Genomic DNA, 15,019 nt, shown 5'->3' with positions numbered 1-15,019 from the left:
GTTAGGCTGATCTACAGAACAAATCACACCTTCTAGACTACAAAAGTAGTAAAGGTAAAATCCAAGATAGGAAAACTCAAACTGTGCCCAGCTCCACAACCAGACCCGAAAGAAAAAGTCCTAAGTGGCAAATAGGATATCATGAACACCACTTCCATAAGAGAGAAGCTGTATGTTTTTAATTATAAGTAAAAATCCCTAACCAAAATGCAAACTTTGCTAAAAATTCCAAGAAACAGAAGGGAATTGCAGCATGGCAGAGGTATGGGAAAAGACAAAGACAATAGCAAGGTTAATTTCAATAAATCATCCTTCAACATGAAATACTTCACAAGGACTGTTGATATTGACCTTAGATTTATTTCTAGTAGGATACTATAGCAGCCTCTTTAGCTTTATCACAGTCCAATTAGCTGTCTAGCAAGGGAAAGAAGTTTTAAGTCAGTCACCTTCAGTATAGTCACAGAGTAGAAAAGAATCAGTGTCAGAAGCACTGAAATAAGTAGTTGAGTCTTATCAGATTTCTGACACCCTGTGTTAATTGCTATCCACGTGTGTAAGATTAAAATGTGCTACAATAACACAATGGCAACTTTTTGGTTTCGTTTTGCTTTGAGGCAATCAATGGTGAAAACACAAATCATCAAATTCTTGACTTAGTGTGCCAATTCAAAAACTACAGTAACTTCCATAAAAGATGGCATGTGGTCAAAGCTATCAATACCCCCCAGGATCATGGTTCTTTTCAACTGCTCCCAATTTAATCTCATAACTCTCACGTTATTACTTCACTGTAGTTATGTTGCTACCTTGGTCCCTTGATAAAATACTTAATTGTAAAATTTCACAGGAAATGTAGTACTAAAATGCTTTGCAACTGAATTAAAGAAAAAAAATCCCCACCTATGCATATTGAGTCCTTTTTTCTTCATTCATTTTCCTATTATGCTTACTTAATAAACTACTAAATATAGCTACTGAACACTAGTTGCAGGAAAAAAACCAAAACAACAAAACCCTTGCAGCATCAATGTGCTGTTACCAACTTTAGGGAGAAATACTCTACTACTTTCTATTTTGCTTTGTCCTTAATAATCCACTTCACATAAATCACCAAGATCCGTAATTCCCCATAATAATGCTCTAAATATTATAAAAGGAAAGAAATTAAAGGAATCCACGTCTGTGACACCATTGTTTTTTGGTACCACTCCTGATTTCCTATTTGCTAAGTATTATTTTGTATTTCTGCTTGTATCTTATTTCCATTTTTCTATCAATTTTTCCATCAGTAAGATTTAACTAGCAGTGATTTTCCAGACTTCCAATAACAATTTTATTTTCAAATTGCTTCCCTAGTTATACTAAAACAAATAGCTGCTATTATCCTACAGTTTTCATTTGCCTCTTACTTATTCTGTACAGCAACAAAGTAGATATTTCTTTTGTTATTTGCAACTTCTAGGCATTCTTGCCTTCATATATTTTTGTTCAGAGCAGAATATGTATACTAGTATGTAAGTGAATATCAAGTTCTAAAGGACTCCTATTACAACATATTTTAAGAAATTGCTGAGTTAATATATAAAAAAATACATAAAACAAGTCCACATATAAATGAATGTTTCTCTCCCCATCTTTGCCTTGTCTTATATACACAGTAAAAAAATTCTTTTCTGATCTAGATTTTCAGTAGTATAATTTAAGAGTTCAAGCTTCAGCAACGATGGCACAGATTTTCTGATTATATGATCTTCCCGCCAACATTTTTACCCAGACCATTCTGATTACTGAAATCATTAGAAACATTAGTGCATGATAAACACAGGCTTATATCCAAAATATTGAAGCTGAAAAGGTAGGAAACTTTCCAACATGCAAAAGGTAGGAAACTTTCCTGATGTTCCAGGGTTTCTGGAACATCAGGAAAACAATTCCCAGACACATCCAGCTTTTTATGTGCATCAATGAAATCTTCATATGATGCACTGGAGCATTTCAAATTTTTTTTTTCTTCAAATCAGTTTTTCACAGAGCTTCAATTTTCAAACAGAACTATGACTTAAAGCTATAATGAGAGCTAGTTCCATATGATACCATGAGCACAGTCTAGTGTGTATTCTATTGTAATTAAGAGCAGTGATTCAATACCTATTGCTACTGGCCGGGTATCATAGCAACGTTGTGTCACTGAATACTGCTGGAAAACTGTTCAGCACTAGCAAGACCATGCTTCAGGAAAATCTACAATGGCACTACAGATTGTCAACATCTGTGGGGGTTGTTACAGGGAGAGCAACAAAGAAACCTGCTTTAAAAAAAACCCATACTTAGAAAATTGACAGGGATTCTACTGTAGCACTACAAAAAGAAAAAAACACAGAGGAAGGAAAGAACATTTTTTTGTCATTAGTTACACAACTTATACACCCACATCCTAACATCTACCCCTATAAATAGAGTTGCAATAATGCTGCATCATCACATCATTTGTGTATATCCACAAAGCACTACCTTTTACTTTTTAACTAAACACAAGCATCATTCACCACCAACATTAATCTGGAAATAAAACAGCCTCACTTTCAAAATAATATTTAAACCTTCACAAATGAACTCTAGATAGTATTGTATAAATCTGCAAAAAAAAAAAAAAGAGAAAACAGGTTACTATGAACAAGAACCCAATATTGATTTTTCTGCGGTGCAGTAAAGCATCTCCATTCTATTTGGCTGCTGTCAAAGCCACTCTTTAACAGCTGGAGTCAAATTGCACTATTTACAGCAAGAGCCCTTGTCAAGTGGACCATAAGTATTCTAACAATACACTATTCAAATGGCACTTTGCCACACAAATTGCTGACTTGATGAATACCCTATGTCAATGACTAGGGCCAATATAAAAGTTTCATTTTTATGAGAGGTTTTACATTCACATATTAAGTAAAGCTTTCTTGAAGAACTAATAAGCTATATATTTTGGGTCTTTTAACATTAAAAATAATTAAAATCTGTTTAAATATATCAAGGGGATTTGACAACATTAATATGGATCTTGTGTTAACTGCATTTGTCACAGTCATCTGTTATTGGTACTCCCACTGGCACGTGCAGCACAATAAAAGAATTAAAATGGTCAAAACACCATGAAATCAAAACATTCTGCTTTTGTATCCATGATTTACATGATGGCTAAAGTTTTGAAAGAAAGCCTTTGGAGCTGGACTACTATGTGAGGATATTTATCTTTTTCAGGATGGAGAAAAGAGACCGTTATTTTGAAAATATTCTTTCATCTTAGATATAATATGAAGGGTAAAACAATTTAATAATGTCAAGAACAAATGCTGAATTTTTACTTGCAATCTTCATGTGGATCATTCATTGTATAAAAGGATCACTCTCAATTACAATACTAACAGGAGAGAATAGCTACCCACTCATTTTTCCTGTCAGATAAATCCTCTGAAACTGAGTTCCTTAATATATGCTAAAATTGATGATGGGTTTTTTGATAAAAATGTTATTAACAATTTAGTATGTTGCTAAATTTCTAATACACAATTTGCCAAAAAAGGAAATTGATAATGAAACACTCATTCTATATGGAAACCCTCTAATAATCTGAAAGTTTTGTCATATTTTTACGTCTGTAGTAAATATATGCTTTAATTAATAGGGGATGGAATGTTGAAGTCTGATAACCACAGTCCTCTCACTAATTAAATGGGATCTGAATTTCTAGAATATTTCAAGATACTAAAAGACAATGATGCAAAAGAATCACTAGAGCACTTTTCGAAAAAAACTAATGAATTTTTTTCTGCACAAAACTTAAGGAAAAAAAACCAGACTTCATAACAAGCCTTCAATTTAGCAATAACAGAACAGTGCTAAAAAAGCTGCAGAGTTCCACACTCCTTTTGTGCAGCCAGCACTGGGCTTCTGCAATAGCACTAAGGGGACTTCCATTGTTATGTTTTTCCCAGGTTCAGCTACACTAAATACATTTAGGTTCCAACATCCCCCATACCAATCTACAGACCCCTTTCCAATGCAGATGCATGTGGGAAGAAGCTCTGAATGTATTGGATGACATACTTGATGAAAGAAAAAAGCCTTCCCAAACAGAAAACTTAATTTATTATGAATTTAGATAAACCTAACAGGTCTGTAGTGACAAAAAAGAATGTGAAACTAAAAAAAGATTTTGACATAAAAAGTCTAAGAGACATCAATAGTATTCTTAATAAGTTTTCATTTGGACAAGACAATTAATGAGAAATATTTAAACATAATGATAGAATATTATTTTGATAAATCAGAGGAGACAAGATCAAATAAAAAAAGGCACTACAAATTATTACATTTCCATGGTTTTCTGTCGTGATATTTCTCCCACTTTAAGATCATAATTCCCAAAGCATGTTAAACTCCACATTTTCAAGTTTACAAAAAACTCTTTTCCCATATTCCATAATCAGCACATTTTCTTTCCTCCCACCTTGTTAAATCCATGCAATTTTCCATTTAATAGACATAGCTAAAACTACTTACCAAAGAACTACCAAAACTTTTTTTCTTTTGTTCCTATTTAAGAAGGCAAGAAGAAACTATTCCTTTTAACAAACTAACAGGGAGATCAGATTCTGTGTCAATGGCCAACTAGTGCACCATCTGCCCCACAACATGCTCAGCAGGATTACGCGCTAATAAGACTTTTCAGAAAATGGGATCAAAAAGAACTTTAGAAATCAGACTAAGGTTAGTAAAAGGTCAAAGAAAAATATTAAGAGTTAAACTACAGTCATTAGAAACTCAATGTTATATGTAAATTTGAAGATACAATGAAGAAAAGAACAAAATTCCAGATGGAGGACTTTGATCAGGCTGTACTTTATCAGTTTTGAAATACCTGCTACTTCATATCCTATAATTAATAAAGTCACAATAAAGGCCAGAGTCCATTCTGAAGGCTGTTTCCATGTGTGATTGAGAGAAAGCAATTTTTACTCTCAACACTTCTGATAAAATACCTTCTATGTATATTGAGGGTTGAGGAATAGCAGACATGACTTCTGTTTATTGCAGAGAACAGAATTAGCCAAACCCATTAATTAAAAAGTGGTAATAAGCAAGAAAAAACAACATAAAAGCCTTATTCTTAAGATTCACTGAATTCTTGATTAGAGTGTATGTATTACCTCCTGATGCATAAATGGGGTTTAAGAAAATACGTTTGCACCATTTTTTCCCTACACGAAAAGGGCAATATCCATCTCACTGAATTTGAGATTATATTAGAGACAGATATAATAATCCCTTTAAAGATTAGCAAATACTATATTAATTTTAAAATAACTACAAATAACTGATAAAAACATAATTTTATCTAGGCCACAAGAAAATAAAGTGACTACTTCATTTTTAATCTTACTTCTCATGATTTGATGTCTCAGTACCCATTTTCTCAGTTTTAACATCACATTAACATTACTTTAAGCACATTATATTTTCTTCCATTACTTATTCAAAACAAAAAGAAGGAGCACATCTTCTACATCAGTCTCAATTAGTTGGTTTAATCATTTTGGTAGAAAAGTATTTCTAGATAAAGCTAAATACAAATCTCTCCCTGGCCAAATCTTTCCTGAAGATGATCATACCCATTTGCAGCCCAGTACCTCACACAAGTACTAATTTAATCACACTAATAAAAACATAAGGCACTTGCAGTCTATTCTGTGGTGATGCTAAGAGAAAACACACCCAAAAAAAACTATCTCTGAACGACAAGAGGGATCTGTGGTCTCATTAGAAGAGCAGTAAGTGAAAGACCAACAGCATGGGTTCTCTATGTGCTTGTTCTCCAGACATACACATTTGAATAGGTGCAAGGTGTATTCAGCTGTTCTCAGAGTACTACTGACAGGCGCTGTCACAAGCTAGAGGCATGAGGAAATAGGATCTAACTACAGGTAATAAGGTCTGAGAAAATCCTTTTGAGATTAGCTATTAATGAACTTGCATAAGGCCCTCTGCCAATTTTCCTCATTTATCTATGAAATGGGGTTGAAGGCATAAAAACTGGGCCAGCCACAAGAAGGCCTTTATAAACTTAAAACCAAGCCACCATCCCATTTATTCATCAGTGGGTAATAGGGTAAAGAATTGGAATCACCACTAATTGCCCTGGAAAAATGCTCCACTCTTCACTCTTACCTTATCTGAAGATTTCTCTGTATGAGCAGGATAAGGGCCCATGCCATGCTTATATGAGCTGGAGTGTTTGTATCCAGAATTCTTGTTCCGTTTTGACTCCTGAGACACAGGAAGTAGAGCACCTGCCACTAAGTATTCTGAATCTTCAATGGCAGCAAGAATTGCTCTTGCTGTGTCCCCCGTTTCATGTCTTTCCAGTGTGCCTAGAGAAACACAACTGAAGTTGTAACTTTTCCAATGAGCTATACTATCACATCTCCATCTATCGTAGTATTAATATTGTACACTACATGTAAGCAAATAAATCACAAAATATTAAAAGATGAGGCAAACAACTCCTCTTTTCAAAACTAAAAATGTATTGTACACTATTACTATAAAAATAAACCTTAATTTCTAAAGAAATCACTGCAGCAAATTACTTTGTATCAGACCATAAGCAGCTCTGGATATTTTATACATTTGGAATGAGATGCAGTTTCAAAGGGAGCCAAAGATATTCACAAAAGTATCACCTGCCCTAACTGTTCAAAACAGAAACTTGTTTTCTCCTTATAAACCCCTCCCAGAGCAACTATATCATTAACAGTGTAAACAACAACACATTTATGTAATATTTTAGTGCTGTCCTCTAGCGTTCTGAATTACAAATAGCAAGAGATAGCTCAATTTTTTTTCATTCCATTCCTAAAAATTGTCAGATGTAAAGAAGGTTTCTACTTGAACATACATGTAGTTTAATCATCAGGGGTATGAATGTGATGTTTCAGAGACTACATCACTTGTGCGACTCTCTGGAATCTAAATCCTCTTGATGTTATACCCAGCTGTATTACTTGAGTTAAAATTTTATCCAGTAATAATTTTAGTAATACTATTTTAATTATAACTAACATTAAAAATATCAAAACTGAGCTTAAATATATTTGAAATGAGCTACTATTACATACTACACATTCCCTATAGGAATTAAAAGAAATTGCTGAAATAGCATGTTTCCTATAAATATCAGGGATAAAATACATCCAAAGGGTTTTTCAAGTATTAAATATCAGCTATAAAATGAAATGTTTTTCCCTTAAGTTTGAATTCTTTCTACCCTCAAGTAATACAACATGAATTTTCCTTTTCACTGCAACAAGAAAAAAATGTGTAACATTGAAGTTCTATCAGTAACACCTGCTAAAAATATTGGACTGGGATTGAGGGATCTCATACAATAAGTGTTTGTGTGTATATGTGTGTATAAAATCTCTTTATCTGAAATTATTTCTCTGAAACTCATCCATTTCCTTTCACTGCACTATCACCTCTACTACTCATATGACAAAGTCTTTGAATTCAGAGCAGAAAAAAAAAGGGCACCTGATTCTTTGTCCCCTAATAAAAATCAGTTGAACACCACAGATGACTGTAGTATTACACTGAAAGAAATAAGAATCAGACTCAATTGTTTTTAATATGCCATTTCCTTAATTCCTCCCCAGGACTTGCAGCCAGTGCCAGGGACCACTACAGAGCAGGATGGGTATTGAAAAGAAAGTAAGTTGCCCAAAAGGTCTTTATAGTTAGACTATCTACAGAGCTCCCAAGCACTGACACGTTTCAGGAACACAAGGACCATGTTTATAGATGTCTACAAGGGATGATTGTACAGTTCAGGCTGGATGTGAGCAAACATTCTTAAAAGTATTACAGCAATGGCAAAGTGAAGAAGTTTGGAAATAATAAAGTCACTCAGCTAATATTATTTTGGCTTCTTTATATATGTAAAGTAGCCTTTCAAGCTATAAACATGCCACAGAACTATGTGGATTATTCAGACCACAATATGAGCAAAATTCCAATAAATCATTGTTCTTCTTACTTTTAAGTGGAGGAGCCAAAGCTTTCTCTATCCTCTTCTGTGGCAAGTCCACTAGACAGTGAATATTTGTATGCATTTATATACACACATATATCAAACCTTATTTTCTGTAACACTTTTTTCAGTGCAATTTACTGCTGGAGTCCTCAAGATTGCCATAATATCCCTGTGAAATTACCAGGTCTCTTGTTCCTTTTAAGAGAAATGACAATAAGTTTTTAATAAATCCAAGACTTTTGGGGGCATGGTATGAAATTTCAACAACCTGACTATGCATAGTCATTGGTATTATACAGAACTTCCAAATATGTCTTGGTAGCACCAGATGCATAATGAGTGCTTCAGCCACAGTCATTCCCCAGAGTCAGACCATTCTGTGGGATAATCTAGTGGATATATAACAGAATATAATTTAGTTAAGGCTATCATACTACAGACAGACTTGGGTTATTTTCCATATATATCAGAGTTTTTCTCTGGCAACCGCTTCAGAGCCAATTTTTCAACTTCTGGTTGAAGAAAAAAATTTTACTTGACAGAAAAAGATACATACCAGAAGTACTAAAAAACACAGAAAAACTGACAGCAGAATTTAACCTTGGGAGGCAATGTCCCAAAGATAATATATAGGGATTCTCATGTACATTAAAGCAAATTCCTATTTTATATATTTAACACACATCTTATTTCAAACAGATGACAGATATGCTTCTATATATTATAGACTTAGCAGATGCAAAGTGAGAAGCTACCAACAGGTTGTTGGGTTACTGAACATTTCTGCTGCTAACAAACTCTTCTCTAAGTGCATCAGAACAATGCCATTGCAAGCATACCATTTTTGAGTAGTTTGGAGAAGAGAAAATTAACATATCAACTGAAAAAAGCCCTTCTGGGTTTACACTAAGCAAGAAACAGGGCTTGGCTTCTCACATAGAGAACTTACAATTGGTATGCTTTTTAATTTTCAATTTAATGTACATTTATACAGAGGAACATTGAATAGCAAATGCCCTGGACAACTGGCTTATTTTCTTACTAACAGAACATTATGACACCCTAAAATCAATTTGAAAAACTTCTGTTACATCTTCAAATCATTTATATATCTCTCATAACAGCTACCTGAAATGACTTTTAAGTAGCACCTTCCAGAAGATGTCTAGTTTCTTTAAAAAAACCCCATCCTTTCTAGCATATATTCCCCAATCCTGTTCCCGATTATAAACATCTGTATATACAGGCACGTGTGTACAGCTGGAGCTGCAATAAAATGGCACAAAGTGCATAGGAAAATGTGTGATCATGAAAGTGTTATTTATATTCTAAGCTTAACTTTATTCTTCTGAACAGCCCAAAATATTAATTTACAGAGAAAATAGTTGGCAGAGACAAAAAAAAAAGGAAGATATCTATATTCTGTGATGCCTGAATACATCTGAGAAACCAACAGGAGGAGGAGGGGAAAGGATTTAGAAACCTGTATATATGACAAAGACTTTCTGACTACTGCAAGCAGGCAAAATAATACTGGGGCATGGTGCTTATTGTTCAGAAACTGTTATTTGTTAGGAATATGCTTAAAGGAAAATAAAAATACAGAGTAAGAAAACACATAGGTTGTAGGTGAGACTACAGGAAAAAGAACAAACAAAATTCACTCTTAAACCTGAAGTATTTAAATACAAGTAAGTCTAAAGGATTTTGATTGAAGAGCATAAAATAACAATGGATGAACAGGAAGCGATAGGGGTGTCTACACAGCAGCAACGCCACTGCTATGACCCCCTACTATACATACAAAATACAGGAAGAGAAAGTCTTTATCTCTCTAAAGCTGTGACCATGGCAACCAAGTCTCAGGAACAGACAAGAGTGGAGTATTTCACTCTCCTGGGCAGCTCTGGACCACCAGATGTGACTGGCTAGAGACTGCTACAACATCTTACTCTTCCCATGGACCAAGTACTACAAATTGTGTCTCTTGGTGTTAGTGCTGTCCACACAGTTCTGTGGGTTCTGCATACTGAAGGATGCATTTTTACTGGAGAGGTCACGCAAATCTTCCTGCCTCGAGATGAGGCATTCACTGCCATCACATGACCTGTCATATCATCAGGCTCCAGTGCTCTGTGTTTGCTGTCACAGCTAAAGTATCAAAAATCCTTAATATTGCACTGCTGCTGTGACCTAGTAACTTAGATGACTCTTACAGCATAACAATGCTCTGTGAAAGAGAAATTATTTCGGAATTGATTTTATTTAAAAACAGCATGTAGCCGAGAACAAATCCTTTTCTTTAGGAGTAGTCAAAACAGAAAACTCAGCATTCAGAACAAGTATCATCTGTAACATTAGTTGGTTTATTTTCTGTTAAGATCTTCTCTATAAACACCAATTTCACCTGAAAAAACCCCTCCCAACACACTTTCTTCTATGATGGTAGAGTAAGGCATACAGAAATGTTATGTTCCTTGCTACAAAAATGCTTGAATTTTACAATACTACAATCTTGCTCCAAGACAGTTGGCAAGCACTTTGAAAAATTTCTCCTTTTTGCTAGTGCTACCATTCCAACATCTCTTGGCCCAAAACAGATGGAACAAACTCTGCATTAAGAATATATATTCCAAACAACACCAAGACAAAAGTAAACGCCATCTAGCAAATAGAAATTGGATAGATTACACAAAATCCAGCCTATTAAAATAATCTACTAATATTTTAAAAGCTATTTTACTTTAAGGATGAGATTAAAAATGGAGATGCCCTGTGATGTGTCTTTGCAGACCCTCCTTACTCATTTGTGCATTTGGAAGATTTCTGTCATGTCCAACTCTGTGTGTTATTGACATTCTTCAGAATACACACTTTCAGAAGAGCATTAGCAAACTACTGTCAATATCCTTCAGCTGAAAAAAAGCAATCAACATCAAGACAAAGAAAACCACTGAAATATAACTGATAATGTTAGTTTATATATGTGGGTAAAAAGAGCAATTCCCCAACACAGCCAGTCCTTATATCAGGATTTCTGACTCAACAAGACTCAAAAAGAAAGAACATTCCCCTGTTTTCTCCCTGACTCCACCTAAACAATTCCAAACGGTAAAGGACAATAATACCTTGAATGAATTGTTAAGACATAATAAATGTACTAAACTGGGCTGAATGGAAGAAGCTACCAGCTCTGAACTTTGAATATATGCATGTAGTCTCTATCTACTCCCTTATCACAAACTGAAAGATGGAATGAGAATCTGTCCCTTAGTGTCTGGAATGAAACCCCCTCCTGGGCATTCACTCTTGTGACTGCACTGGATCATAGCAGTTTTCAGTCACACTCCAGTTACACTATACATGTATATACATGTACACACATGTAAAAAAAACTTATTAAGAATAAAGATCAATTGCCACCTGGAGGGAACAGATAGATACAGCTAAATTCCATACATGTTCCACCAAGTGTACATAAAGCACATAAACATGCATATGTGTATGCATACATAGAAAGACACACTCTTGTATACTGGCAAGAGTGAGGTATCCTCAGCTTCTGCAAACTGGGGAGAAGATGACACTGTCTTTTTTTACCCTGAGACAGACTTCCCAAGCTCCACTACCTTTTATTGTTCTACATCAATAAGTATTTACTGAACGATGACTTGAATTTAGAGAGCTATGAAATATTCAAGTACAAGTACAGACTGACCCCAGGCTCCCACATATAAAATACAAGATGCAATAAAAAAAGGCAAAACATTAGTTAAGTTTTACCTTAAGACAAATTAAAACAAATTTTAAAAAGCCCCAAACCCAAATGCTAAGTTCCACAAGGCATATATATTCATTTTTAAATCTTATTTTGAGATTTGCAGATCTTTAGGCTATGCAAAATTCATTAAATAAGAAACAAGAAGGTAGTGACTGCTATGACTTTGACCCAACATCATGGCCTCCAGCAGATGAAACACAACCACGGGATTTATCAGTTAGGCAACAATCACACACTCAGATCTAATTCTGACCAACGACCTGAAGAGAAAAAGAACAATGCAGAGACAGGGAAAATGAAAAAGACATCAAAAGAGATTGTAAATCACTAAATTTTACAAGGACAAAGTCACAAAAAACATAATTATTCTTGGTTCTACAATTATCTAGACATAAATCTCAGTAATGACCAAATTTACTCTGATTGAGTTCTAGGTTTCATTAAAACTATGCAACTTATTTTCTCACAGCCACCTGATGAAATCTATGCCTTAACTTTCTAAACATTTTAATCCCTAATTTCTGTGTAGGATGAGAAAAGTTGTCAGATGTATTAAATAAAGGTCTACTCAGGAAAAAAAAGCCAACCAAACAACCCAAACCCGCCCCTCACATTCTTCAACTCATGTGATACTTGCTGTTTACTACAGGTTTAGAAGTCTCATTGTTGGCACCAGTTATAAAAATATTGGAGCATATATAACTACATAAGACTATCTTTAAACAGTGTCTGAAAATCTTCCAGCATGTTTGACCATCAATATGATCAAAGGCTAGATCCATAACATCACTATCTGCAGAATAATTTCATTTTCTCTACAGCAAGTGCACTTCTGAAACAGCAGAGGTTTTATGCAACATTTAAGTTTATCAATAAGGTGTTAACACAAGAAGAATTACTTTCAGAGTATTTCTGAGCTCTCTTCTATTTTTCATATGTTTTTTTATGATCATACAGATGGATTTGACTAATTTTAGACACTGCATATTTTATTAGGGCTAAAAAACTCATTAAGAGGCTGGTTTATTTTATTGATACCTCTGTAGCTTTTTAACACTAGAGGTAAAATTTTCTATGATTGACAGCTATCTTAAGGTGGTATGATTTTTTTTTCTTTCTCAGCAGAAGTGGCTCAAGCCATTAATCATTCTTGTTAGAGTCACAAAACAAGTATTTCAGGAAAGCTTGATGCCTTAAAGTATGGACTCAAAGCTGAACATCCACCTTCTGTGAACTGAGCCTCCAAGCTGACACCTTGCTCCCACCACAGTGACAGCATTGCTTGAAGCACTGTTGTTTTTCCTGCTTACTCAAGCAGGAGAGGTCCACACAGACCATTGCACATGGTGACAAAGCGTCTCCTTACAGTGAACGGACTTACCTCTACCAAAAACCCTGATATAAGTACATCAGTATCCCCCTGATGCTACATTTGCAAAAACAGGTGGAAATAGCAAAGAAAACCTCTGAATTGAACCTCTGAAGCAGGTATTCTATGTATACTCTCTGGTATACTCAATACATCAAAAAATTGGGGGTTTAAAACTACCTACCAGCTAGAGTGTTCTCAGAGTAATTCTGTATAAAACTGTCATTCTTAGGATTTCTGGTTTGTTTAGATGCAGACATTAGAAGCCAAGACAACTGTAATGCTTCTGCACTTATAAAGAAAATGGCAGAACTGTTGTTACTAAGCACTCAGATACTGTGATAATAAACATGCCAAAATACAAGGATAAGTATTCTATTCAGAAAAGGATTTGGGTAGAGTACAAATAGGGAAAGTGATACACAAACAGTGTGGATAAAACAAAATACTGCATATTTAGTTATTGTCTACCATTTATTGATGATTTTTGACCTTTTCTAGCAAGGATTGTAAGCAGAATTAGTTTTGACTATTCAGGAGATCTGACCTCATAAAAATCTTTTTAGGCACATGTTTCAATTTTTTTTTCATGTTGGAGCTAGTAGCATGTAAGATAGCTCTGAAAATTTGCACTCCCTGGGGGAGTATGAAAAAACCACAACATAGCCAGTGTAAAGCTAAATATGCAGTATGAGAACTGAACAATAAATTGAAGTTTTATTAAGTGATGTTATTCCATCTTTAAACCCAAACTAAACACATCCTTAAAACAGAGCAAGGCTTGCAAGGCAAAATAAAGTAACGGGAAATTAGTAACTGATTCATTCCGCAAGTATTATGAACTTTGAGAAATAAATTCACCTTAAACTCATGGTAATTTGAAAAACAATTTATCACTAAAAAATGAAGATTATTAACTCTGAGCAAGGAAGATTGCTATTTAAAGCCCACCCATTCATTCCTCACTCTTAATACACATTGGATCTAAAGGCAACTTGGTAGACATGTTGCCATATGCTGTACACAGCAAGCAAAAATCCTTTTATCCTTTTATTACTGAATCTTATTGTAATGATATTTACTTTTCTAAAAAATCAAAGGTACCAAATGGTTAGGAAAATGTAAAAGCAATACAGATAACAGCTAATTTCCTTATTGAGGGGGTTTTCAAGTGGTGGCTATTGGAAGAAATATTTTGCGCTTTAATTAGAATAAAATTTGTTATTGATTTTCATATTTGTCTTCTAGAATACAAGTTTGGAGAATATCCTGTACATATACTATATTAATATTCCAAAAGTATGATTAGATCAATATTCATTGTCATGGAAAGATATTCCACTGTAATGGAAAGTTGCCGCATCCATATATTAAAATTTAGGTAAAATGCATTAAACTACACAGATACTATTTCCTGGCTTCTGTATTGTTTCTGTATCACTACCTACATGCAGATGCAATATCAACATTTAAACTTAGAATAATTTCACTTTGCTCTGTATATCAAGTGAATAAAGGATATAAATAAGTTTATCTAATTCTAGACCTGTAAGAGCAACAGGCAGTTATCTTTTTCCTTTTTATCCCTGACCTTTTTTAGACTCGTCTTGTTGTCAGTGGGCAAGAGATACAGACTTAAATTACACTTGAAGTCAATTATATTTCTAGTATTTAACATTTCAGCTTAAGCTCTGCTGAAATCCTAATTATTTAGAATATATGTAGACAATTGTACTCAGAAAACTTCCCAGTGATCACATTAAATAAGGCCATCTTTGTAAAT

General features: G+C 34.4%; 1 protein-coding gene across 1 annotated transcript in view; it reads right to left on the bottom strand.

Annotated features, from left to right (window-relative positions):
- Positions 1 to 15,019, bottom strand: part of WDR72 (WD repeat domain 72) — a gene marked incomplete at both ends in the record, with an annotated part of 91,807 nt that overhangs the window by 58,251 nt on the left and 18,537 nt on the right. Inside the window, one exon of the mRNA XM_084213467.1 lies at positions 6,223 to 6,425. Coding sequence (XP_084069593.1) covers positions 6,223 to 6,425 — 203 coding nt within the window. The remainder of the gene's footprint in view (positions 1 to 6,222; positions 6,426 to 15,019) is intronic.

Source organism: Fringilla coelebs (assembly GCF_963513975.1).
Source record: "Fringilla coelebs genome assembly, chromosome: 12".
In the NCBI taxonomy this organism is placed as follows: domain Eukaryota; kingdom Metazoa; phylum Chordata; class Aves; order Passeriformes; family Fringillidae; genus Fringilla; species Fringilla coelebs.
The sequence above is the reverse complement of the archived record's forward strand: the minus strand, read 5'-3'. Positions and strand labels throughout refer to the sequence as shown.